Raw genomic sequence first — 27,438 nt, 5'->3', positions numbered from 1 at the left:
AAGCAAATGTTATCTCTTTGTTTAGGAATCATCTTAACAATTCCTTAAAGGGAATCTGTCACCACTTTGGAGTTATCAGACCTCTACTATGGCCATACAGGGTATAGAAAAGTAAATCTATACATACCTGTATGGCCCATGATATCGTGAAGTACAATTTGTCATGAAAATACAGACTCTGAAAGAGTGAAAAAGATAGAAAATGGTTGGGTACAGTCCTAGGAGACCTAGGAGTGTTGTATACATTTTTAGGAGTTGGAGTATCTATAACTCAAATTATATGGAAAAAAATTGCCAAACCTGACAAATTAAAATTTGTATGTGAGATACAATTTTCTTCACTTACCTGAGGTAAATGCTTTATAGAAACATCTCTGCATATTAATCGTAGACTCCTTATAAGTGGAGTATGGAACATGTTGAGAGAAGTATTCTTCCAGGTACATCTTGGTATTGATCTCATGTTTAGGATAATACAGTGTTAGGCAGGGATCCATTGTAGTCATCTTCTTTACAGATTTTCTAGAACAAAATGTGTATTATTATTATTACGTGATGGCTTTCCCATGATTAGTACTCAATTTGTGTATATATTTATGTAGGATTTATGAAGAATTGCAGATGAAGCATGTAGTATCGGCGTCTCTGCCCCCTGACAGGAAGAGACGCAGTCCCACTTACCCCCGCGCTCCTGGCCCGGTGTCTTCCGGCCCTCCTGCTTATGCTGCCGGCGCGTGCAGCTTCCCGAGCACTGTGCTTAGGGCGCGCGTACGCTCCCTCCTTCTTAAAGGGGCCGCGCGCGCCATCCTAAGGAGTCCCCGGCCAATGGCCGGAGGACCTCTCATATAAAAGGCACCTCCTCCAAAATGCAAGGTTGTAGCTCTGTGTTCTAAACTCTGCTTCAGCCCTCAGGTCCCGCTGCTAGTCTGACTACCTGTCCAGTCTGCCAGCCTGACTACCAGTCCAGTCCGCCAGCCCGACTACCAGTCCAGTCCGCCAGCCTGACTACCAGTCCAGTCCGCCAGCCTGACTACCAGTCAAGTCCGCCAGCCTGTCTACCTCTGTCCACCAGCCAAGTACACTCTCCAGCCCGACGGTCTGCCTTCGGTCCTAACCCGCCAGTCTGTCTATGGGCCAGGCTTGCCTGCCTACCCAGAGAACGTACCAGTTACCTGCCGTGCCTACCAGCCAGCCTACCTGGAGGCTCCTGCCAGTTACCCGTGGTGTCTGCCAGTCCATCTTCCCGGATCACCCATCAGCCTGCCTGCCATGCTCATCTGCTGTACCGGTCAGTCCCTGCCTTCTAACCCATGGGAGTCACCTGCTCTCATACAAGGACAGGTCCAGAGTAGCACCTGGTCCCTCTGCTCGGTCCTTCCCTGGTTCACGGAGTTGATTGAGCCACTGTGCGACCTTGGTCAGTGTGAGTTGATACCTAGTTATGCCGCTGTGGTCCCTCCTTGTACAGCAGCACAGAGGTTCCACCACCCGGATCCGTAACAGTTTGCATGGGCCATGGAACCCAGTGGCCCCCAGGCTCCTTCGCTTGCTGACCTGTACCAGGAGGTATCTCGTCAGAGATCCCAACAGAAAACCATCCTGACCTACCTGCGGTCTGTCAACTCGCGCCTGGACACGCTGTCTGTCCCACAAGTGTCCGCCTCGCGCCGAGCGATACCCGCTCCGGCGGCACCTCTGCCTACCAGTAACATAGTAACATAGTAACATAGTTTTAAGGTTGAAGGAAGACTAAGTCCATCTAGTTCAACCCATAGCCTAACATGTTGATCCAGAGGAAGGCAAAAAAAACCCATGTGGCAAACACTAAGCTCCACATTGGGGAAAAAAATTCCTTCCCGACTCCATAAGACAATCAGACTTGTTCGCTGGATCAACGCCCTATCAAGGAATCTAGTATATATAACCTGTAATATTATACTTTTCAAGAAAGGCATCCATGCCCTTCTTAAATTTTAATAGTGAATCACTCATTACAACATCATGCGGCAGAGAGTTCCATAGTCTCACTGCTCTTACAGTAAAGAATCCCCGTCTGTGATTATGATTAAACCTTCTTTCCTCCAGACGTAGAAGATGCCCCCTTGTCCCCGTCTCTGGCCTCAGAGTAAAAAGATCAGTAGAAAGGTTTTTGTACTGTCCCCTCATATACTTGTACATCGTAATAAGATCACCCCTAAGCCTTCTTTTTTCCACACTAAATAACCCCAAGTGTAATAACCTGTCTTGGTATTGCAGACCCCCCAGTCCTCTAATAACCTTGGTCGCTCTTCTCTGCACCCGCTCTAGTTCAGCTATGTCTTTCTTATACACCGGAGACCAGAACTGTACACAGTATTCTAAGTGTGGTCGCACTAGTGACTTGTATAGAGGTAAAATTATGTTCTCCTCATGAGTATATATGCCTCTTTTAATGCTTCCCATTATTTTATTTGCCTTTGCAGCAGCTGCCTGACACTGGCCACTAAACGTGAGCTTGTCGTCCACCAATACACTCAGGTCTTTTTCAGTTACAGTTTTGCCCAGTGTTTTACAATTAAGCATATAATTATACATTTTTTTTACTCTGCCCAAGTGCATTGCCTTACATTTATCCACATTAAAGCTCATTTGCCATTTATCAGCCCAAGCTTCTAGTTTACATAGATCCTCCTGTAATATAAAATTGTCCTCCTCTGTATTGATTACCCTGCAGAGTTTAGTGTCTTCTGCAAATATTGAAATATTACTCTGTATAGGTCATTAATAATAAGGTCATTAATAAATATGTTAAAAAGAAGGGGACCCAATACTGACCCCTGTGGTACCCCACTGTTAACTGAGACCCAGTCTGAGTGTTTTCCATTAATAACCACCCTTTGTTTCCTATCACTGAGCCAGTTTTTAACCCACATACATATATTTTCCCCTATCCCCATTGTTTTCATTTTATGTATCAACCTTTTGTGTGGAACCGTATCAAAAGCTTTTGAAAAGTCCATATACACAACATCCACTGCATTTCCTTGGTCCAGTTCAGAACTTGCCTCCTCTTAAAAACTGATCAGCTTAGTTTGACAGGAACGGTCCCTCGTAAACCCATGTTGATATTGGGTCATGAGGTTATTCTTCTTCAGATACTCTAGTATTGCATCTCTTAGGAAACCCTCCAGGATTATACCCACAGTAGAGGTTAAGCTTACTGGCCTATAATTTCCAAGTTCAGTTTTTGTCCCCTTTTTGAATATTGGCACCACATTTGCTATACGCCAATCCTGTGGTACAGACCCTGTTATTATGGAATCTTTAACGATTAAAAATAATGGTCTATCTATGATGTTACTTAATTCCTGCAGTACTCGCGGGTGTATCCCATCCGGGCCCGGGGATTTGTCAACTTTAGTGGTTTTTAGACGCCGCCGTACTTCCTGCTGGGTTAAGCAAGTGACATTTAATGGAGAATATTTGTCATCACTAATCATGTTTTCTGTCATACGATTTTCTTGTGTAAATACGGTTGAAAAAAAATCATTTAGCATATTGGCTTTTTCCTCATCCTCATCCACCATTTCACCCAGACTATTTTTAAGGGGGCCAACACTATCATTTTTTAGTTTTTTACTATTTATGTAGTTAAAGAATATTTTGGGATTATTTTTACTTTCTCTGGCAATGATTCTCTCTGCCTCAATCTTTGCTGCCTTGATTTGGTTTTTACAGAATTTATTTAATTTTCTATATTTACCAGTGCCACGGCATCCAGCTCAGGACCCCGGCTCTCTGCGCCTCCTCATTTTGGGAGTGACCCCGTCTTATGGCGGGGTTTTCTGAACAAGTGCACGCTGCACTTTGAACTACTGGCACATCAGCTTCCCTCCGACCGGGCCAAGGTGGAGTTCATCATGTCTCACCTTAGCGGGGAAGCATTGGCATGGCTAAACCCTCTATGGGAGAGAGGGGATCCCCTGGTGTCCGATTTTCCGGCTTTCCTCACTGCCTTCCGGAAGGTCTTCGATGAGCCCGGACGAAGGACTTCTACTGCCTCCTCATTGCTCCGACTCCACCAAGGGAGTCTCACAGTGGGCCAGTATGCCATACAGTTCCATACCCTCACTTCTGAGCTTTCCTGGAGCAAAGAGGCCCTGGTGTCCACCTTCTGGGAAGGTCTTTCCAGACGGATCAAGGATGAGCTAGCCGGCCGGGACATTCCTACCACCCTGGATGACCTGGTGTCACTAGCTACCTGGATTGACATCTGTTTCCTGGAATGAGCTAAGGAGACTTCCCGGGAGAGAAGATTTCCTCGTCTTGCTCCTGTTTTCCAGAAACCTGCCTCCCAACCTGCAACTCCCCGGGCACGCTCGCCCGAACCCATGGAGATCGACCAGACCAAGATGGTCAAGTCTCGCCAAGAAGCACGCCGTGCCGAGGGGAGCTGTTTCTACTGTGGTAGTAAGGAGCATCTGATCTGTTCCTGCCCGGAGAAGCCGGGAAACTCCAGTGTCTAGGACCACTCAGAGAGGTCGTCCTAGGCAAGAGTAAATCCTCTGCGTTCTTGACTCTATCCGTTTCTATTTCATGTGGAGAGACCCGCTTCTTTGAAACCGCCCACCTGGATTCCGGAGCCGCTGGGAATCTCATTTCTCAGACCCTTGTAGAGAAGTATCAGATTCCCACCAAACCTCTGGCTGAACCCTTGGCAGTCGCTTCCGTGGATGAAAGACTCCTTCCGGTGACCATCTTGCTCATCACAGAGCCTGTAACCCTTCAGGTGGGAATGTTGCAGTCGGAGAGGATTCCCTTCCATGTGCTATCCGGACTCTCTCACTCTCTTTTGCTAGGTCTACCCTGGCTACAGAGACATGAACCCGTTCTGAATTGGCGATCCGGTGAGTTGCTCCGTTGGGGGCAGGATTGCCATGAGACCTGCCTGGTTCCGGTTCACCCGGTTCGACATCCGTCTACCCCAGCTAATTTACCTGGTCTACCGGCACCTTACTTGTCCTATGAAGATGTCTTCGACAAGAAGGAGGCAGAGACCCTGCCACCTCATAGGCCATATGATTGCCCTATCGACCTGGTACCCAGTGCCACTCCACCCCGTGGGCGAATCTACCCCTTGTCGCTGGCCGAAACTCGGTCCATGTCGGAGTACATCGAAGAAAATCTGGCTAGGGGATTCATCCAGAAATCTACCTCCCCGGTTGGAGCTGGATTCTTCTTCGTAAAAAAGAAAGACGGTTTACTACGCCCCTGTATCAATTATAGGGGACTTAACCAGATTACTATAAATACCCCCTGCCACTCATCTCAGAGCTGCTCGACCGCCTTAAAGGCATGAAGATCTTCACCAAGCTCGATCTTCGTGGGGCGTATAACTTGGTCTGGATCCGCCAAGGAAACGAGTGGAAAATGGCATTCAATACCCGGGACGGCCACTATGAATACCGTGTGATGCCCTTTGGCCTCTGTAATGCTCCAGCCATCTTCCAAGAACTAGTTAACGACATCTTCTGTGACCTCTCATATTCATGCGTGTTGGTGTACCTGGATGACATCTTGGTCTTCTCTCCGGATCTACCCACACACCGGAGGGATGTTCATCAAGTCCTGCTTAGGCTCAGGCAGAATCACCTATATGTAAAATTTGAGAAATGCCTCTTCGAGCAGTCCTCTCTTCCGTTCCTGGGCTATATTATCTCTAAGACTGGTCTACGGATGAACCCCAAAGAGGTCTCTGCCATCTTAAAGTGGCCCCGACCAGAAGAGTTGAAGGCAATTCAGCGATTCTTGGGCTTCGCTAACTATTACCGCCTCTTCATCCTGCATTTCTCTTCCCGGACTGCACCCATCTCTCTACGGGTGCGCTCACCCGTAAGGGTGCTAATCCTAAGAAACGGACGTCCGAAGTGGAGGAGGCCTTCCTCTCCTTAAAACTAGCCTTCTCTTCTGCCCCGGTGCTGCACCGTCCGGATTGCAACAAACAGTTCTTTCGGGAGGTTGATGCTTCCTCTTCCGGAGCCAAAGCGGTGCTCATCCAGAAATCTCCGTCCAGGAGAATGGTAACCTGCGGCTTCTTCTCCAAGCTCTTCTCCTCGTCCGAGCGCAACTATTCCATAGGACACCGAGAACTGCTAGCCATCAAATTGGTGCTGAAGGAGTGGCGTTACCTGCTAGAGGGGGCTCTGCACCCGGTGGTCATCTATACTGACCACAAAAACCTGGCATATCTGCAAAATGCCCAAAGACTCAATCTGCGTCAGGCCCGGTGGTCTTTGTTCTTCGCCCGTTTCAACTTTACCCTACATTACCTCTCTGCGGACAGGAACGTTAAAGCCAACGCTTTGTCCCGATCCTTCCTGTCTTCTGAACAAGAGGAGGAGCCTATGCATGTCATCGATCCCTCCAAAGAGATGAATGTGGCTCCCTTGGACCTGTCTCGTCTCCCACCCGGTAAGACATTTGTAGCGGTTCCGGATCATGAGAAGGTTCTTCACTGGGGTCATTCATCTAAACTAGCTGGCCATGCTGGCCAGCGGAGGACCTTCCTGCTCATTACCCAGCATTATTTGTGGCCTTCTCTGTGCAAGAATGCTGTAGACTTTGTCACGGCCTGTTCCCAGACCTCTTCCAGCCGGCCGTCTCCTGCCTCTTCCCGTACCTGCTGCCTCGTGGCAACACATTGCTATGGACTTTATTACTGATCTCCCTGTTTCTGCCGGTTGTACTGTCATTTGGGTGGTCGCTGACTGCTTTTCTAAAATGGCCCACTTTATCCCTCTGCCTGGTCTCCCGTCTGCATCTGTGCTGGCTAAGGACTTCATCCATCACATCTTTCATCTCCACGGCCTACCCCTCCAAATTGTGTCTGATCGAGGGGTCCAGTACACTTCACGCTTCTGGAGAGCTACGTGTAAGCTGCTGGATGTCTCTCTGGATTTCTCCTCTGCTTATCATCCTCAGTCCAATGGCCAAGTGGAACGTATCTACCAGCTTCTTCCGGCACTTCGTCAACGCTCACCATACCGATTGGGTAGAGCTCCTACCATGGACCGAGTTCTCCTATAATAACCATGAGAGCGAATCTTCTTCCAAGTCCCCGTTCTTTGTGGTCTATGGTCAACACCCCCGGATTCCGTTTCCCGTCTACGCTTCAGTGGACAATCCTGCCGTGGAGTCTCTGGTCAGCGAATTTTCCACCATTTGGGAGGACACTAGATCCGCACTTCTTCAATCTTACGAGCAGATAGAGACATGCTGATACCAGTCAGTCCCTGCCTTCTGACCCATGGGAGTCACCTGCTCTCATACAAGGACTGGTCCAGAGTAGCACCTGTTCCCTCTTCTCGGTCCTTCCCTGGTTCACGGAGTCGATTGAGCTGCCTTGCGAGCTTGGTCAGTCCGAGTTGATACCTAGTTACGCCCCTCTGGTCCCTCCTTGCATCGCAGCACAGAGGTTCCACCACCCGGATCCGTAACCAAGCAGAAATGAGTTTGGCACTCACTATGATAGATCGCCATGTGTTATTTGTAGAGATGAGCAAATTTCCTGAAATTTGATTAGGGTAGATTCATTCAGTTAAGAGGTAGAACATTCTAAGCACATTATATAACTTATGCAAATTATAGTTGCTAATAAGGGGTAAAATAAAAATCTTATGCTCAATTCTCTTTGGTGCTCTCTGTACCTGTTCTGTTGCCGTTACTCCTTCAATGAGTTATTTTATTTTCTGTCATTCCTGACTTGGTCTTATGTTCACTAGGCTCCACATCATAATGTGGACCATGATTCTCATCATTGATGTACAGTGCGGTCCATATGGTCACATGGGGCTTTATGCATGTCATTGACATGCCTTTTACTCCACCCGACAGCATGGGGCACAGTTACTGGAAGACCGGCCAGAAGGAACATAGAAGGCAGGAGATAGAAGAGTCAATCTGAGTACCGGAAGTGAAGGGACGAGTATGGCGAGTGCAGAAAAGAGTTGACTGTAAGATTTTTTTCACCCCTTCCTGGCCCTCACCATTTTACTGGCATTGCCTGAAGCAATTTGCAATACAATTTAGATTCTGATGAATCTGAATTTTTATTTGTAAAATTTTAGGCAAATTCAATTCACTCATCTCTAGTTATCTGTGGAGTTTCTTAGAACTACCATCACTACGTACAAGTTCTTCTCACTAAATTAGAATATCATCAAAAAGTTAATTTATTTCAGTTCTTCAATACAAAAAGTGAAACTCCTATAATATATATAGTCATTGCAAACAGAGTAATCTATTTCAAGTGTTTATTTCTGTAAATGTTGATGATTATGGCTTAAAGTCAGTGAAAACACAAAAGTCATTATCTCAGTAAATTAGAATAGTTAACAAAAAACACCTGCAAAGCCTCCCTAAGCATTTAAAAAGGTCCCTTAGTCTGTTTCAGTAGGCTCCACAATTATGGGGAAGACTGCTGACTTGACAGATGTCCAGAACGCAGTCATTGACACACTCCACAAGGAGGGTAAGCCACAAAAGGTCATTGCTAAAGAAGCTGTCTGTTCACAGAGTGCTGTGTCCAAGCATATTAATGGAAAGTTGAGTGGAAGGAAAAAGTGTGGTAGAAAAAGGTGCACAAGCAACCGGGATAACTGCAGCCTTGAAAGGATTGTTAAGAAAAGGCCATTCAAAAATTTGGGGGAGATTCACAAGGAGTGGACTGCTGCTGGAGTCATTGCTTCAAGAGCCACCACACACACACGTATCCAGGACATGGGCTACAAGTGTCGCATTCCTTGTGTCAAGCCACTCATGACCAATAGACAATGCCAGAAGCGTCTTACCTGAACCAAGGAGAAAAAGACCTGGATTGTTGCTCATTGGTCCAATGTGTTGTTTTCAGATAAAAGTAAATGTTGCATTTCATTTGGAAATCAAGGTCCCAGAGTATGGAGGAAGAGTGGAGAGGACAACAATCCAAGCTGCTTGAGGTCTAGTGTGAAGTTTCCACAATCAGTGATGGTTTGGGGAGCCATGTCATCTGCTGGTGTAGGTCCACTGTGTTTTATCAAGACCAAAGTCAGCGCAGCCGTCTACCAGGAAATTTTAGAGCACTTCATGCTTCCCTCTGCCGACAAGTTTTTTGGAGATGGAAATTTCATTCTCCAAAGGTGTAAAAGGTGAAGTGCGCAGGCGCGGGATTTGGCCTCAGCGACTGGGGGGAAGCATTATAATTCACACTGGAGGTGGGATTTCTTGCGGCCCCAGGACAGGAACACATCAGAAACTTGTAGGAATAAAGACATTTCCCACCAACAAGACCTCTAATATGAGGCAGAAGGTAGGTATAGATTTACATTTTTATCACCTGTATGCCCATGTTAGAAGTCAGATAAGTGCCAGGGGGTGACAGATTCCCTTTAAGTGTGCATTATGTGATGTTTTGTAATGGAATACTGATATTCTAATCCAAAACTTGTCAGACGGCACAATTATTTAATAATGTAGCACATAATCTGATAATCTGAAAAATGACGGATTACTGCACATGTACATAATCAGAACCAGCAACAGTAAATGAATACAGCACCAGCTTACTATCAGTACATGATAACTGAACCACAACATTGATTTATCAACAGAACCATCATTAGTACATGAATATAGTATCTGAGCCATCATCAGTATAAGTCTACAGCTCCAAAATCACCAGTACATAAACAGACCAACAGAACTATCATGCCAGTAACCCACATGGTTAGTGGCAACATCCTGCTCACTGAGTTTGCTGCTCTGCTCCTGCCAGTGTCAGGCTTTCTCCATAAGCTGCCTCTTGCAGTATTCCCAGCACTGCTGCATCCTCCTGTTGCTGGAGAGTCTCAATCTGGCTTTAGGTAGGCACGGCCAGACTCTGCAGAAATTTAACCCACTGTGTAATGCAGAATTTTGCTTCCCTGGCCTCTCCTCTGCCAACAGGGAATATATTAAGTAGCTCCTCCCTCCATACCTTTCCTGAACTTAGGATCTCAGCTGCAGTTCCTCCCTTGTAACCTGTCTAGGTGCATTATTGTTTTGTCTCTCCTGATTCCGATCCAGCTTGTTAACTCATTTTACCTGATCTCTCCACTCCTAATCCTGGCTTCGTATGTTGATTGTGTGCTGTCCGCCCTGACCACGGACTGTCTGACCATGCCTCTGTCTGTTCCCTCTGTGCTTTGTGTTATGCTTTTTATCCTTCGGTCAGCTGTTGCAGGTTTGGGGACAACCCTGGTATGGCACCTGGTGACTAGAGGTGAGCCAACCTTTTGATGTTCGGGTACATTGACGTTATCGGAACAGCAAAAAAAGGTTCGTGTTTGGGCACCCAATCCTGAACACAAACCCGAATGGGGTCCTGTACAACCATTGTTTCCCATGCTGTCATCTGCGAGTATTTTTGTTGTTTATTATTTTGTGTTTTTTTTACAGGAGACGATGGCTTCAGTGGAATGGGCTTTAGGTAAGTGTAACTGTGTTTGTTATTTTTAAATAAAAAAGTAAAAAAGTGTGTTTTTTATTTCAAATAAAGGATTTTATCTGCCTGAGTCTTTATTTTACAAATTTTGCTACGGGGTTATATATATAGATATCTATTCATCTATCTATCTATTTATCTATCTTGATTAGTGTTGAGCCACCCCCGTAGTGTTCCAGTTCGGTTCGGTTCGTCGAACACCCGTATGTTCGCCGAACTGTTCATCGAACTGTTCGAACACCTTCGAACACCATTAAAACCAATGGCAGGCAAACAAAAACACATAGAAACACATAGAAAACACCTTCAAAGGTGTTCAAAAGCTGACAAACTGCTCAGAAGACACAACTAACACATGGAAAAGTGACAAGTACATATAGTCATGCGAAAAGAAAAGAGGTGGAGGAGTAAAAGGAGGGGGAAACACAGATATAGGCATGTCATGCCCTTCTAAAACCAAAGAAATGCGAAGCCGACACGGCCAGTCCGTTCCTGCCCGTGCGACCTCCGTGTCACCGGGTTTGTGCCAGAGCTGCAGTGGACCCTGACGGCCAGCCCCCGTCTCCCAATACTGGTGCCTGTCCGCTGGTGGGTCGAGCGAGCCCCCCTGCGGTGGAGGCAGGTCTAATCTTTTTAATTTAAATTGTCTCTCTAATTTGAATGAGTACACTTTAAATCCTTTTACAAGGATCTATTGGAGGGCTAGTCTCGTGCCAGCAGCCATGGTAATTCAAGGTCCAGTAGCGTCCACTAAAGCTGCTGCAGTTAAAAAGCTTTTATAAGGATCGAGCTGGGCGGTCCACCGCAAGGCGTCCTACCGCCAGTCCCAGCCCCTGTGCCTTGGGGTGCCTCCCCGATGCTCTTGACTGAGTGTCCCGGGGGCCCGAACCATTTGCTTTGAAAAAATTAAGTGTCCAAACTACAGATGGTGTAGCTTGCTTAACAGCTGGGATAATACGCTGACTAGCAGACACTGCTACTAGGCACAAAGTATTTCCTGGGTTGGATGCAGTTAAAAATTTGTAATTAGATACTCTCGTTGGATGCTGAGAAAGCATTCCATAGAGTCTCCTGGCACGCCATATATTATTCTCTTAAAAAGCTTGGGGTAGGGGTCTAGGGGACCCTTTTATAGGCAAAATCACGGCCCTGTATCGCAACACGTCACCTAGGCTGAAGATAAATGAAACATTTTCATCACCTTTCATAATCACCAATGGGACAAGGCAGGGATGTCCTCTTTCCCCTCTCTTATACATCCTAGTGATGGAGCACCTGCTCTCATCAACTCTCCATAACCCCAATATTAGGTGGATTGAGGTGGGAGGCACCGAGTACAAGTGCTCTGCATTTGCTGATGATGTCCTAGTATATATCACTCAATCACATATATCCATCCCTGCTGCTATGGCTGAAATAGATCACTTTGTTACATGGTCAAATTTTAAAATCAATGCAGTGAAGTCTGAGGCCCTCGGTGTCTCCCTCTCCAAATCCATACAGGATTCCATCCAGTCCAACCTTCCCTTTGCCTGGCCCTCACAGGGTATCAAATACTTAGGAATTCCTATTCATAGAGACCTCTCCCATCTATGTTATCTTAATTTTGGGCCCTTTATTGAACAACTCCATACAGACCACGGTTGGCAAGTTTGAACTTTAAGATTCACTACGTGAACCACTGGTGTTTTGTGGAAAAGCACATGTACACTGTGTTCCAAATTATTATGCAAAAAGTGTTTAGGAGTGATAAGTAGTGTTGAGCATTCCGATACTGTAATATCGGGTATCGGCCGATATTCGCGGTATCGGAGTTCCGATACTGAGTTCCGATATTTTTACAATATCGAATACCGGAATCGGAAGTTCCCATAATGCCTGCGCTCTGCAGTGTCTCTGAAGGATGACAAGCTGGATGGCAGCGCTCAGCTGCGATCCAGCCTGTCATCAGAATGCCATCCCAGCGTGTGAGAATTCTCCTGATTGTTTAAAAGCCGGCGGCTTTTTACCGCCCGCTGGCTTTTTACCACCCGCTGGCTTTTAAACAATCACTCAGCCCCATACTCACTTCCCCACAGCCTCCCACCCCGATCCTCCGCTCCCCTCGCCCCCTCCCATCCCGATTGTAAGTTAGGACCGGGCGGGGAGCGCAGCACCAAGGAGCGGGGAGCGAAGGACCCGGGTGGGGAAGCCGGCAATGAAAAGACTTCACCGCCGCTTTCCCGTTCTGTGCTGCGCTCTCCCGCCGGTTATTTCAAATGAACAGCTGAGGTATCAGCTGATGCTGATCAGCTGTTCATTTGAAGTCGCCGCGGTGCCCTCAGAGGGTTCATGTGAGTTCATGCTTGACTGCATTGCATGAACTCGCATGAACTTTCCCACGGCCGCACAGGTCAGCCACACCTCGCAGACCATCAGCCCGTCATGATTGGTGTGTGCGGGTGTCTGTGCGATGTCTGCGGGTGTGTGAGTGCAGGCAGACATAGGCCGATGTGACACTACTACTCCCATCGGCCTATGTCTGTACCCCATCCACTCGTGCCAGCAGGATCAGCTCGATGGGAGCAGTAGTTCCCATCAGCCTGATCCTGCTATTTAAATTGCCCTACTGTGTCCCCAATAAATTTTAAATACATTTCATTGGTGGCCAGTGGTTGCCTAAAATAAATTAGTTCATACATTACCTGTCCCAGCCGATCGCCACCTAAAATAAAGTAAAAAATAAAAAGCTACACCTATACTCGCCTAGACACCTAATTCCCCGAAGCCATCGATCTCCTGTAATAAAATATAAAATAATAAACCACAACCTTATCCTTACCCCTCCGTAGTAGTCCACGAGTGTCCCACGATGATCTCCAGTTTAGAGCAGCCACATAGAATGTGACCGCTCTGAACCGCTGCCGCCGCTAGAATGACGGGGCCGTAAAGCAGCCCCGTCATTGCATAAGCGGGTTCGCTGGGGTTCAGGCAGCGCTGCTCCGGTCAGCTCCTTTACGGCCCTGCTGTACCGTGAGAAATTCCCACGGTACAGCAGTGCCGTAAAGGAGGTCTCCGGAGCTGCGCTGACTGAATGCAGCCACCCCAGAAAATGTTGCGTTCATAGAAGCGCCATCTTCTGGCGCTGTATCCAGCTCATCCAGGGCCCTTGTGCGGTGGCTCCCTGGGTAATAAAGGGGTTAGGGCCAACTTTGTATTATCTGCTGGCCCTAAGCCCGAAATTCATGGGGTCATGCCAATATTAGACATGACTAGAGATGAGCGTTGTTCTACTCGAACTGTTCGCCAATCTCAAATTCGAGCTGTTTTGGGCGGTGTTCGAGCCGTTCGGCGAACACGAACAATTTGATAAAAATTCGGCTGTTCGAGGTTATGTTCGATAACTGTTCGTGCACCAAAATCATAACTGGATTTTTTCTCAGTAATGATGAAAATTAATGTTAATACGCAGTTTGAGTGTACAGCGGGGTGGGGGGAGGGGCAGGGGATGGATCTCTGCAGGAACAATGAAGATCTCTATTTTTTTTTCTCTTTCCCGCATTTGCAGTGGGGAGGTGCAATCTGTCAGCCTATCAGCAGCACACACACGGAGCGAAGTGCTTTTTTTCACACAAGCAAGGGCATGTGTCATTGGCAGTGTATGTCACATGTCCTTTCCCTATAAGACCAAGCCATTTTCCCCGTCGCCACCATTTTCTCACTGCTGCAGCTGCGTGTTAGACGGCACCGCTGTTGCTGTGTGCGCTATACCTTGTTAATTTCAAGCCAATTTTCGCACAAATATACAGATAGCTTGGGAGTAGGGAATAGTTGTGATTGCAGTCGTTTTAAGGACTAGGTTACAGCATTTCCTACGACTTTTATCAGGGAGGTCTGTGCTCTTAAATAGATAGGTTGTGGGAGTAAAGACTAATTGTAATTGGAGTCCTTTTCAGGACTAGGTTACATCAGTTCCTATCAGTTTTTGCCAGGCAGGTCTGTGCCAGTGCTGTGCAAGGTTTTTTCACAGCATTTGGCTGAATCTAGCAAAGCTAATCCTTTTTGGCCTATTGCAGAGTGTGTTAGTCAGTGGAGTAGCCTATCTGTGTTGCAAGATATACCACCTGTGTATAGAATACCAATTTTTTTACTGCACCTAGTGAAGTAAAATCTTTTGGGCATAGCATCATTCTATTAGTCCATCTATACTGACCTCCATCAGGTTGCAAACTGAATATATTTTTTTCTGCATCTACCTCTGAAAAAATATTGGGCTTCTAGCTGTGTGTGGGTCTTGTTCTATTAATCCATCTATACTGACCTCCATCAGGTTGCAAACTGAATATATTTTTTTCTGCATCTACCTCTGAAAAAATATTGGGCTTCTAGCTGTGTGTGGGTCTTGTTCTATTAATCCATCTATACTGACCTCCATCAGGTTGCAAACTGAATATAATTTTTTCTGCATCTACCTCTGAAAAAATATTGGGCTTCTAGCTGTGTGTGGGACTTGTTGTATTAATCCATCTATACTGACCTCCATCAGGTTGCAAACTGAATATAATTTTTTTCTGCATCTAGCTCTGAAAAAATATTTGGCCTTCTAGTAGTGTGTCGGACTTTCTCTATTAGTCCATCTATACTGACCTCCATCAGGTTGCAAATTAAAACTAATTTTTATCTGCATCTACAGTACCTCTGAAAAAATATTTGGGCTTCTAGCTGTGTGTGGGTCTTGTTCTATTAAACCATCTATACTGACCTTCATCAGGTTGCAAACTGAATATATTTTTTTCTGCATCTACCTCTGAAAAAATATTGGGCTTCTAGCTGTGTGTGGGACTTGTTGTATTAGTCCATCTATACTGACCTCCATCCGGTTGCAAACTGAATATATTTTTTTCTGCATCTACCTCTGAAAAAATATTGGGCTTCTAGCTGTGTGTGGGTCTTGTTCTATTAATCCATCTATACTGACCTCCATCAGGTTGCAAACTGAATATAATTTTTTCTGCATCTACCTCTGAAAAAATATTGGGCTTCTAGCTGTGTGTGGGACTTGTTGTATTAATCCATCTATACTGACCTCCATCAGGTTGCAAACTGAATATAATTTTTTTCTGCATCTAGCTCTGAAAAAATATTTGGCCTTCTAGTAGTGTGTCGGACTTTCTCTATTAGTCCATCTATACTGACCTCCATCAGGTTGCAAATTAAAACTAATTTTTATCTGCATCTACAGTACCTCTGAAAAAATATTTGGGCTTCTAGCTGTGTGTGGGTCTTGTTCTATTAATCCATCTATACTGACCTCCATCAGGTTGCAAACTGAATATATTTTTTCTGCATCTACCTCTGAAAAAATATTGGGCTTCTAGCTGTGTGTGGGACTTGTTGTATTAGTCCATCTATACTGACCTCCATCCGGTTGCAAACTGAATATATTTTTTTCTGCATCTACCTCTGAAAAAATATTGGGCTTCTAGCTGTGTGTGGGTCTTGTTCTATTAATCCATCTATACTGACCTCCATCAGGTTGCAAACTGAATATAATTTTTTTCTGCATCTAGCTCTGAAAAAATATTTGGCCTTCTAGTAGTGTGTCGGACTTTCTCTATTAGTCCATCTATACTGACCTCCATCAGGTTGCAAATTAAAACTAATTTTTATCTGCATCTACAGTACCTCTGAAAAAATATTTGGGCTTCTAGCTGTGTGTGGGACTTGTTGTATTAGTCCATCTATACTGACATTCATCCGGTTGCAAACTGAATATATTTTTTTCTGCATCTACCTCTGAAAAAATATTGGGCTTCTAGCTGTGTGTGGGTCTTGTTCTATTAATCCATCTATACTGACCTCCATCAGGTTGCAAATTAAAACTAATTTTTATCTGCATCTACAGTACCTCTGAAAAAATATTTGGGCTTCTAGCTGTGTGTGGGACTTGTTGTATTAGTCCATCTATACTGACCTCCATCAGGTTGCAAATTCAAAATAATTTTTTTCTGCATCTAACCCAGCCAATAGTTTTGGCCTAATACCACAGTTTGGCCACTCAGCTCTGCTCGGTTACCATCCATTGTTTTTTTGTGCAAACAACTCCAGAGTTGTGAATTAGTTAACCACCAAAATGAGTGGAAAAAGGCCTGCTGCTGGTGGAAAGGGGAATAGGCGTGTTGGGAAGGGGAAAAAAGGTTGTGTCCGTGGGGTAGGTGTTAAAGCAACAGTAACATCTGCAGAAGAAAGACCATCTTCCAGCCAAACTAAAATGTCTACTTCTTTTAGCGGACAATGTGATAAGATCCCTTTCTTACGGCCACGCCAATCGCTACAAATTCCACAAAAACAGCAGGTGCTTCAATGGATATCAAGTGCTCCTTTAAGTGGGCTCTCCTCCACATCAACTTCAACATCACAAATACTCCAGTCCTCAAAGGTGTCACCCAAATCGCACTTGCTTCCTCACAGCTCCCAAATCTCCAGCTGCCCGTCTGAGTATGAGGTAGAACAGATGGTTGAGTCTGCAGAGCTGTTTACTCATACTATAGCCTGGGAATCAGAGGTCGACTCCAGCGCTTCTGTGAATCCAGACGAGGAAATGATCTGCACTGATGCCCAGAATCTTTATGAGTCGGATCCAGGACCAGACGCAGAAGGTTCTGACCATAATGTAGACCCTCATTCCCAAACTGTAACTCCTGTTGGTGGAGACAATGAGGAAGACGATGATAAGACTCAAATACCTGATTGGAGCGACAACTTTAGTTTTTTGTCAGGGCAGGAACAGTTTGGCTCTGAGGACGACGGGTGTGATAACGCACAGGGTGATGATGATGAGGTCGGAGATCCCACTTACTGTCAACCCACAGTCAGCCAAGAGATGAGGTCAGCAGAGGAGGTGGAGGAAGATGCTAGTGACGACGAGGTCAGGTTGCGCCTTCTTGGACAGAGACGTAGTACTGGAAGCACGTCAACAACTGCATCCTCAAACACAACTCTGCCTCTCACCACAAGTCGTGGTGGCTCTTCAGGTCGCATGGGTGCTAAGCCTTGCATAGCTTGGGCATTTTTTCAGATCGATAAAGATGACCCAACTCGTGTTATCTGTAACATTTGTCAGCAAAAGCTAAGTAGAGGCCAAAAAATACATAGTTTGAGTACTTCATGCATGAACCGGCACATGGACATGAAGCATAAGTTGCAGTGGGAAGCTCAGTGTGCTACAATGCGGCCTAGCCGGCCGGGCCAACCACAGTCTGCCATATCTTGTGCATCCGCGTCCTCTTCATCCTCTGTGACTGGGGGGACAGCAGTCACACCTGTTTTGGGGCGCAGACCTGCCACCTCTTTACCCGCAACAGCCAGCGTGATTGGCAGGTCATCATTTTCTTTGGAGGTGGTAACACCAGCTGGTGTTGAGCGCTGTCCGACATCGATAGCACCACCTTTGGATCAAGGCAACCTAACATGTCCGCCTGCATCTTCCTCACAGACCGGCAGTTTGCCGGGGACACCCTTATCAACCCCGTCTAAGCACAATAGCCAGCCCTCGGTCCCTCAGATGTGGACAAGTAAAAGACCATTTCCTCCTAGCCATGAGAAAGCTAAGAGGTTGAATTTCACCATCTGCAAGCTCTTGGCTACAGAAATGCTGCCTTTCCGCCTGGTGGACACAGAGAATTTTCGAGACCTTATGTCCGTCGCAGTGCCCCAGTACCAGATGCCCAGTCGGCACTACTTCTCAAAGAAAGGTGTGCCTGCGCTCCACCAGCATGTCGCACACAACATCACCGCTTCTTTGAGAAACTCTGTGTGTGACAGGGTGCATTTCACCACAGACACTTGGACGAGTAGGCATGGACAGGGGCGTTACATGTCGCTGACTGGGCACTGGGTAACTATGGTGACAGCAGGACAAGGGGCTGCTGTCCAAGTCTTGCCGTCCCCACGAGTTGTGCGTCAATCCTCTTTATGTCAAAGGTCCTCCACTGCTTCTGCCTCCTCAACCTCCTCTCGGTCTTCCACCTGCACCCAAAGCCTGTCTGGTCATGCCACAAGCTTTCTAACTGCGCAGAAGGGATCCTGCACACCTCCTTACTATGCTGGCAGTAGGGCTCAACGTCATCAGGCGGTTTTTACATTGAAATGTCTGGGAAATGTGAGTCACACAGCTGAGGAGTTGTGGTCAGCTCTGGAGAACCAATTTCATGAATGGTTGTCTCCACTGGACCTGAAACCAGGGAAGGCCGTGTGCGACAATGCTGCAAACCTGGGTGCGGCCCTTCGCCGGGGCAATGTCACACACGTGCCTTGTATGGCTCACGTGTTGAACCTGGTTGTCCAGCAATTTTTAGCCCACTATCCCAGACTAGATGGCCTTCTGCAGAGGGCACGGTCGCTGTGTGCTCACTTCCGCCGTTCGCATCCCGCAGCTCAGCGACTTACATCTCTACAGAAGTCGTTGGGCCTGCCACTTCACCGGCTAAAATGCGATGTGCCTACCCGGTGGAATTCAACTCTGCACATGTTGCAGCGACTGTGGCAGCACCGACAAGCCCTGGTGCAATACGTTCTGACGTATAGCCTGGGCCAACGAGATTCAGAGGTGGGGCAAATCACGCTGGAGGAGTGGTCTCAGATCAGGGACCTATGCACCCTTCTGCACAGTTTTGAAATGGCGACGAAGATGTTTAGTGCTGACGATGCCATTATCAGCATGACTATTCCGGTGATTTACATGCTGGAGCACATGTTAAACAGAATTCAGAGTCAGGTGGTGGCACAAGAGGAGGTGGAGGAAGTAGAGGAGAAGGAGTTGTATGCGGAAGGGCTAACATCTGCAAGGTCCAGAAGGTCGGCAGCACCAAGGCGGCAGGCATGTGAGGGTGGGGGAGATGGTTTTACCAGGGCGCATCGTAGCAGCCAAACTAGTGAGGAAGGTGCAGGAGCCCAGGAAGAAGTGGAGGACGAACTGATGGAAGACTCATCAGATGAGGGAGACCTTGATCACATTTCTGTTGTGCGAGGTTGGGGGGAGAGGACAGAGGATGGAAGCATGATTGTTAACTCGCCACCAACACAACAGGGACTTGGTGCTCCTGGATGCGCAACACACATGAGTGCCTTCTTGCTGCACTACCTGCAACATGACCCTCGAATTGTGAGAATTAGAAATAATCCTGACTACTGGGTTGCCACACTGTTAGATCCCCGGTACAAAAGTAAATTTGCAGAAATTATTCCTGCCATAGAAAGGGATGCACGCATGCAGGAGTATCAGCAGAGACTGTTGCAGAATCTTACATGTGCTTTTCCACAAAACACCAGTGGTGCACGTAGTGAATCTCACAGTTCCAACTTGCCAACCGTGGGACCGTCAAGTGTTCAGCACTCAAACCGTAACAGAACCACAGTATCTGGTGGTAACATCAATTTTGCGGAATCATTTCACCACTTTTTTAGCCCATCCTTTGCAAGGCCACAGGAGACAAGAAGTCTGACACATAGTCAACGCCTAGAGACGATGGTACAGGAGTATCTCCAAGTAAACATTGAAGCCACGACTGTGTCACTGGACCCTTGCTCTTTTTGGGCTTCCAATCTGGATAAATGGCCGGAGCTAGCCACTTACGCCTTGGAGATCTTGTCATGCCCCGCAGCCAGCGTTCTGTCTGAACGTGTGTTCAGCGCTGCTGGTGGTGTGCTGACAGATAAGCGCACGCGGCTCTCCACTGATAATGTAGACAGACTCACGTTCATAAAGATGAACAAATCATGGATCCGAAACGACTTTTCTACCCCTGTGTCATCCTGGGGAGAGTAAAAGCTTGATGATTGGTTAAAATCACCCTACCAAACGTTTTAAGCTTTCAAATTACTAATCATGTTTATCTGTATCTTGACTGGAAAATAATTTGGGCTTTGTAGCAGTGTGCAGCACTGATCCTATTAGGCCATCTATAATAAGCTCCACCAGATTTAAAATTAATAATAATTTTTAGCTGCATCTAGCCTGGAAAATAATTTTGGGGCTCCGAGATGCGCAAGACACATAAGTGCCTTCTTGCTGCACTACCTGCAGCATGACCCTCATATTGTCAGAATTCGAAGTAATCATGACTACTGGGTTGCCACACTCTTAGATCCCCCAAACTTTTCGATCAACCTTTTCATTTTAATAAAGACCAAAAAAATGGTCATTTTTGAAATTATAAGCATTAGCAGGTTGTTAGAAACTGAAATCAAACAGTTTTCAACTCAAAACTTTATTCTAGGTGATGTTACATTTTCACATAGGACCCCATGTTTGAAAGGAGCTTCTGAACTCTCTCGTCCATTGAATTTGTCAGGTTTTGGATGGTTTCTGCTTCAATTGTTTTGCATGAGGACAGAATACCCTCCCAGAGCTGTTGCTTAGATGTGAACTGCCTCCCGCCATCATAGACACTCCTTTTAATGATGCTCCAAAGGTTCTGAATGGGGTAGAGGTCAGGGGAGCATGGGGGTCACACCATAAGTTTGTCCCCTTTTATGCCCATATCAGCCAGAGATGCAGATGTTTTATGTGCAGCATGAGATGGTGCATTATCATGCAGAAAAATGATCTTGCTGTGAAATACACGGTTCTTCTTCTTGAACCATGGCAGGAAGTGCTGTTTGAGAAAATCCACATACATTATGGAGTTCATCTTTAGCGCCTTCAGGGATCCTAAAGGGGCCGACAATCTCTCTCCCCATGATTCCAGCCCAAAACATTACTCCACCTCCTCCTTGTTGGCGCTGTAGCCATGTTTGCGTGGGGTGTCCATCAACCAGCCATCCTCCACTCCATCCATCTGGACCATCGAGCGCTGCACGGCACTCATCCGTGAACAAAACAGTTTTGAAATCAGTCTTCATGTAATGTTTGGCCCACTGGAGCCGTTTCTGCTTGTGTGAAGTGGATAGAGGAGGTCGACAGGATGGCGTATGCACAGCTGCAAACCTCTGAAGGACCCTGCATCTTGTTGTTCGGGGGACGTTGGAGGCACAAGCAGCTTCAAAAACTTGTCTGCTGCTATGACAAGGCTTTTTGGCCGCTGCTCTTTCAACCTGACGTAATTGCCTGTAGGAAAGAGTCCTCAATTTGCCCTTATCAGCACGCACACGTGTGTACTGTGAATCAGCTACATACTTCTTGATTGCCAAGACACTTCATCCTGATCATCGCACAATGTTGATTGTAGTCATGCCTTGACCTAAACACTCCACAATTTGTTGCTTCTCAGCAGCCGACACATCCTTTTTCTTTCCCATTTTGGCAGAAAATGTAGGCTGCTTAATAATGTGAGAGAGCCTTCTTAAGTAGTCTTGCCTTTCATTGGACACACCTGCCAAACTAATTAGCACAGGTGTCTGCAATTGCTTACAGTGATATAAAGAGCCCTGACACACATCACCATCAATGAGTTTAACTGACAAACAAACAAATTCTTCCCTTATCACTCCTAAACACTTTTTGCATAATAATTTGGAACGCGGTGTACATGTGCTTTTCCACAAAACACCAGCGGTTCACGTAGTGAATCTTACAGTTCTAACTTGCCAACCGTGGTCTGTATGGAATTGTTCAATAAAGGGCCCAAAATTAAGATAACATAGATGGGAGAGGTCTCTATGAATAGGAATTCCTAAGTATTTGATACCCTGTGAGGGCCAGGCAAAGGGAAAGTTGGACTGGATGGAATCCTATATGGATTTGGGGAGGGAGACATCGAGGGCCTCAGACTTCGCTGCATTGATTTTAAAATTTTACCATGTAACAAAGTGATCTATTTCAGCCATAACAGCAGGGATGGATATATGTGATTGAGTGATAAATACTAGGACATCATCAGCAAATAGAGAGCACTTGTACTCGGTGCCTCCCACCTCAATCCACCTAATATTGGGGTTATGGCGAATTGATGAGAGCAGGTGCTCCGTCACTAGGATGTATAAGAGAGGGGACAGAGGACATCCCTGCCTTGTCCCATTGGTGATTGTGAAAGGTGATGAAAATGTTCTGACGCACCCCCTGGGCCTTGGGACACCCGGAGCCGGACCCTTTTTGGTGGATGCTGGTGGTTGTAGTCTTCGTGGCGGCGACCCGGTTCCGTGGCTCAGGGCGATCAAACCAGTGGCGGAACTATTTATGTGGTTTTGATGTTTAAATGTCCGACTACGCCACCCGTGGATTGCGGTCAGAGTGAACCGTCGCTACAGGGCAGACCGCTGAGGCTGGTGTTGTGGGTGCAGCAGAGCGTAGCATAACTCCCCACGGGAGGAGTATAGCCTCAGGGCAGTGTATGCGGAGGATGGGGGTGATGGTGCAGGGCAGCAGCAGTAACGATACGGAGTCAGTGATGCAGTCCAGGGCCTTTACTCACAGTTCTTATTATCCAGACCACGTCTGCAGGTAACGGCTGCCCACGTCGTACTGTGCTCACCAGGTGAGGGGCTCAGACAACTCCCAGATAACTTTGGAGCACTTCACAGGACCCCCTTTGTGTGTCCTTTGTCTGGCCTTTCTTACCAACACTTCTGTCCGGCTGCCTCGGGCCTCCTCTTGGTAAACTTGGCGCCAGTTTCCCTGACCCGATGTTGTGCCTTCCTAGCGGGTGTAGCGAGGGGCTGCGCCACATAAAATGTCAGAGCCTCCGGTTTCTAGCTGAGGGTCGTTTCCTGCCTCCACTAGTTCGGGGACCGGTCTCCCCCTTTGGCCTGACCCCTCCACGCAGGTGGATTCGGGCGTGCGGTGGCGACTCGCCTGTCCGCACCCCTGGGATCCCTTCATTCCTCGTTCCTGGAGCCTTCTCCGCTCCTCTTCCTTCCTTCTCCCTCTTCCAGGCCTGGGCCTCTGTTACTAGGCCCGCCTCCGGAGCAGAGCTCATGCAGAGCCCCTGCTCCCTGCCACTTCTGCTCAGACTTCTCTGCACTGAACTAAGATGGTGCCCACCTTTTATACTCCCTTCTCAATGCACCCAGGAACTGCTTCCTCCCTGCTCCTGCACTACAGGGTTCCCCTTCCTCAGTGTTCCCTCCCCCCACTCCAGCCAGGGACAGGGACTGTCGTGCCCATCTCAGGGGCATATTGGTCGCCCTGCCCCACGGCAATGTGGTGTAATGCATGCAGGTGTCGGGTCCTGATCCACACTCCATCCTTACCTGAGAGTGAGATATCACACCTCTGGGTGAGGTGCAATACGTCTGTAGCAACCGAGCCCTCAGGGTGCTACAGTTCCATTTATCTTCAGCCTAGGTGACGTATTGCGATACAGGGCCGTGATTTTGGCTATAAAAGGGTCCCCTAGACCCCTACCCCAAGCTTTTTAAGAGAATCATATATGGCGTGCCAGGAGACTCTATGGAATGCTTTCTCAGCATCCAACGAGAGTATCTAATTACAAATTTTTAACTGCATCTAGCCCAGGAAATACTTTGTGCCTAGTAGCAGTGTCTGCTAGTCAGCGGATTATCCCGGCTGTTAAGCAAGCTACACCACCTGTAGTTTAGACACTTAATTTTTTCAAAGGAAATGCTTCGGGACCATGGGATACTTAGTGAAGAGCATCAGGAGGCACCCCAAGGCATAGGGGCTGGGACTGGCAGTAGGATGCCTTGCGGTGGACAGCCGAGCTCGATCCTTATAAAAGCTTTTTAACTGCAGCAGCTTTAGTGGACGCTACTGGAGCTGGAATTACGCGGCTGCTGGCATGAGACTTGCCCTCCAATAGATCCTTGTAAATGGATTTAAAGCGTATTCATTCAAATTAGAGAGACAATTTAAATTAAAAAGCTTAGAGCTGCCTCCACCACAGGGGGGCTCGCTCGACCCACCAGCGGACAGGCACCAGTATTGGGAGAGGGGGGCTGGCCGTCAGGGTTCACCGCGGCTCTGGCACAAACCCGGCGACACGGAGGTGGCACGGGCAGGAGCGGACTGGCCGTGTCGGCTTCTCACTTTTTGGATTTTAGAAGGGCATGACATGCCTATATCTGTGTCTGCCCCTCCTTTTACTCCTCCACCTCTTTTATTTTCGCATGACTATATGTACTTGTCACTTTTCCATGTGTTAGTTATGTCTTCTGAGCAGTTTGTCAGCTTTTGGACACCTTTGAAGGTGTTTTCTATGTGTTTCTATGTGTTTTTGTTTGCCTGCCATTGGTTTTAACGGTGTTCGAAGGTGTTCGACGAACAGTTCGACGAACAGTTCGGCGAACACACGGGTGTTCGACGAACCGAACCGAACTCGAACACTATGGGGGTGGCTCAACACTACTGGTGACTACCTTAATGGCCCAAGCCGATCCTCACAATCAGAGGCTATAGTGAAGACCAGTTAGTCACTTAGTTATGTCCTTCCAGGATAAGCCTGGCTAGTGGCACAGTTGTTCCACACCCACTGCTATCACAACAACCATTATAAATTCATGCATACATTACTAGAACCATCATCAGTACAAGAATACAGCACCAGAATCATCACCAGTAAATGAATACATTACCAGAATCATCATTAGTACATGAATACAGAACTATTATCAGTATTAGAATACAGAACCACCATAAGTACATGAATATATTATTAGAACCATCAGCAGTACATGAATCCTGAACCATTATTAGTACATGACTACAGCACCAGAACCATCATCAGTACATGAATACATCAACAGAACCACCATTAGTACTTGAAAAGAGAACCAGAACTAACATCTGTACAGAAATACATAATCAGATTTATCATTAGCGCTTGAATACATCACCAGAACCTTCATCAGTACATGACTACAGCACCAGGACCATCATGTTGTGATGGGGCTGATGGGTGCGCGGAACGGCATGCCTCCTGGTTCACATATTTTTAATGCAATTCAAGAGTCAAGCTCTGCTTGCTGCTATTAAAGCCAGGTGCTTACTATGTATTACAGACAGCATCTGCTGTTAATAATGCAGGCTCAGCACCTGAGCCTGTATCAAAGATGGGGACCTGACGTTAGACAAACCAATACGTCAAATGTACTGGGTTTAAAGCAGAGGTTTAAAGCCACTGTCCTGCACCTGTCAACATTGTATTTCATCTTGAGTCCTTAAAGAAATTGTTTCATGCTGTTTCTTCAGGAAAGGCCCCATTCAGAAGTCACAGTTTATGGCAGCATAATAAACTAAAAAGGTGGATGGTAACTTGACAATAAATAGTATACTTTAAATTTAATAATCTCTCCATTCTTAGGAATAGAGAAGATTTTTAATAAAGGATAAATTGCAGAATTGTTTGTTTTAACAACTGTACCCATTGTACTAGATGAGACAGTCTCTTTAAGGGTTTGAACGTGATAGAGTTTTAAGAATTTTTATACATTGTTTAAAGCTTATTACTCATGTGATTTTTTTGCCAATTATTTCCATTGCATGCTCAATTTTGTCCACAAGAGGTTAACAAAACTTTGAAAAAACCAAAGCAAGACTGCGACTAGACAGAGATTCAAAAATCCACCTGTTACCTGTTCTGTATGGAAAGTAAAACATACATGATGAGTACATGGCTGTTATTCTTCTGATTTAGATCATACACAAACCCTTAGAGCATGTCTGTCAACACAGAATGACTGCTCAAGTCAAGCACAGGTGCTCAGTGGTCCCTTGATATGGCTAAACATTTAGGTGCAAAAATTCACTTGTTTTGTCTCTATCTCAGCCCTTAATTGGCTCTATAAAGTCACAGTAATCAGTCAAAATAAGGGCATGTGAGGGTGCATTTATTGCCTGTGCATATTCATTACTACATGAATACAGCACCAGAACCATTATCAGTACATGACTACAGAACCAGAATCATTATCAGTTCGGGAATACATCAGTAGAACCACCATCAGTACATGAAAAGAGCACCAGAATATATAAAAAAAGGAGTGAAAAAAGACATCAGATTATGCAAAGTCTGAACCCAAAAATACCCTCTAAGATGGAGAATGCTATGAGAGTGAGGCAGCAAAATCAGAATTCAGCACATTTTAAAAAATAATACACGTAAAATTATTAAAGGGAAACTGTCAGTAGGGTTTCACACCACAATCTATTTATATGTGCATGTAGCTCTTTCAAAGACAAGTCCAATACCTTTATATATATATAGTCCGTTCATCTGTTACAGAGAAATCAGCGCTTGAATGAAGGATTTGAAATAATTAAATTGATTGATGTGTGAAATCCTGCTGACAAATTCCTTAAAATACATATATGCTATTACCGGTGTGGATGTCCGATCTCAGAAAAAGGTTGCCGATAAATCTTGCAGGATAAACAAACAGAAGGGCAACTGAACTTCTCCAGGAAATGAACAGATTATATATAGGGAGAAGCTGAAGTCAGGGATGTATCATTTGGCGAGCAATTATACTAGGGATGTTAATGGTGCAAGTCAGAGCAAGCGGAGCTGAATGGTATGCAGAAGACAGGATGCTGCCTGCCTGACAACCTATCATCTACTTATTGTAATGCTAGGACCATGCCAAGTGATATTGCAAGAAAGTGATGTCTCAGCAGCATTTCCTTTATTGATACAAATAATCTTAATTTTAGGTGAAACATTTCAGACCATTTTAAACTGTATTTTAGGGCCTGTAATATGATTTGAGATTACTAAATATTGTATGGAGGTACAAACCTCAATAATAAGTGCTACAGGGTAGAAATTGACCCCTCTAGAGAATGACCCCTCAGTTCTTTGACTTCAGAGGTTGAACAATAATGTTCCCAATTAACTGAAACAAAACTGCACCAGTAATTCCCCTTTTTGTAAAAGTGCTTTTCCCTTTCAGAAAATCACTGGTTATTATAAAAAAACAAATGGGCTTTAATCACCCTTCCGGGATTCACCGGTGAGTCTGCTGCTTCCACTGTCTGCTACTGGCTAAGGCGCTAACATTATTCTATA

General features: G+C 46.1%; 1 protein-coding gene across 1 annotated transcript in view; it reads right to left on the bottom strand.

Annotated features, from left to right (window-relative positions):
- LOC141163746 (nicotinamide N-methyltransferase-like) overlaps window positions 1–26,901 on the bottom strand; it is a 55,797-nt gene extending 28,896 nt beyond the window's left edge. Inside the window, exons 1-2 of the mRNA XM_073649175.1 lie at window positions 26,752–26,901; window positions 347–522 (exon numbers count right to left, since the gene is read on the bottom strand). Coding sequence (XP_073505276.1) covers window positions 347–506 — 160 coding nt within the window. The 5' untranslated portion in view covers window positions 507–522; window positions 26,752–26,901. The remainder of the gene's footprint in view (window positions 1–346; window positions 523–26,751) is intronic.
- Window positions 26,902–27,438: the final 537 nt, after the last annotated feature.

Source organism: Phyllobates terribilis, unplaced genomic scaffold, assembly GCF_046119375.1.
Source record: "Phyllobates terribilis strain yellow unplaced genomic scaffold, ASM4611937v1 Scaffold_1__5_contigs__length_1240528914, whole genome shotgun sequence".
Classification (NCBI taxonomy): domain Eukaryota; kingdom Metazoa; phylum Chordata; class Amphibia; order Anura; family Dendrobatidae; genus Phyllobates; species Phyllobates terribilis.
The sequence above is the reverse complement of the archived record's forward strand: the minus strand, read 5'-3'. Positions and strand labels throughout refer to the sequence as shown.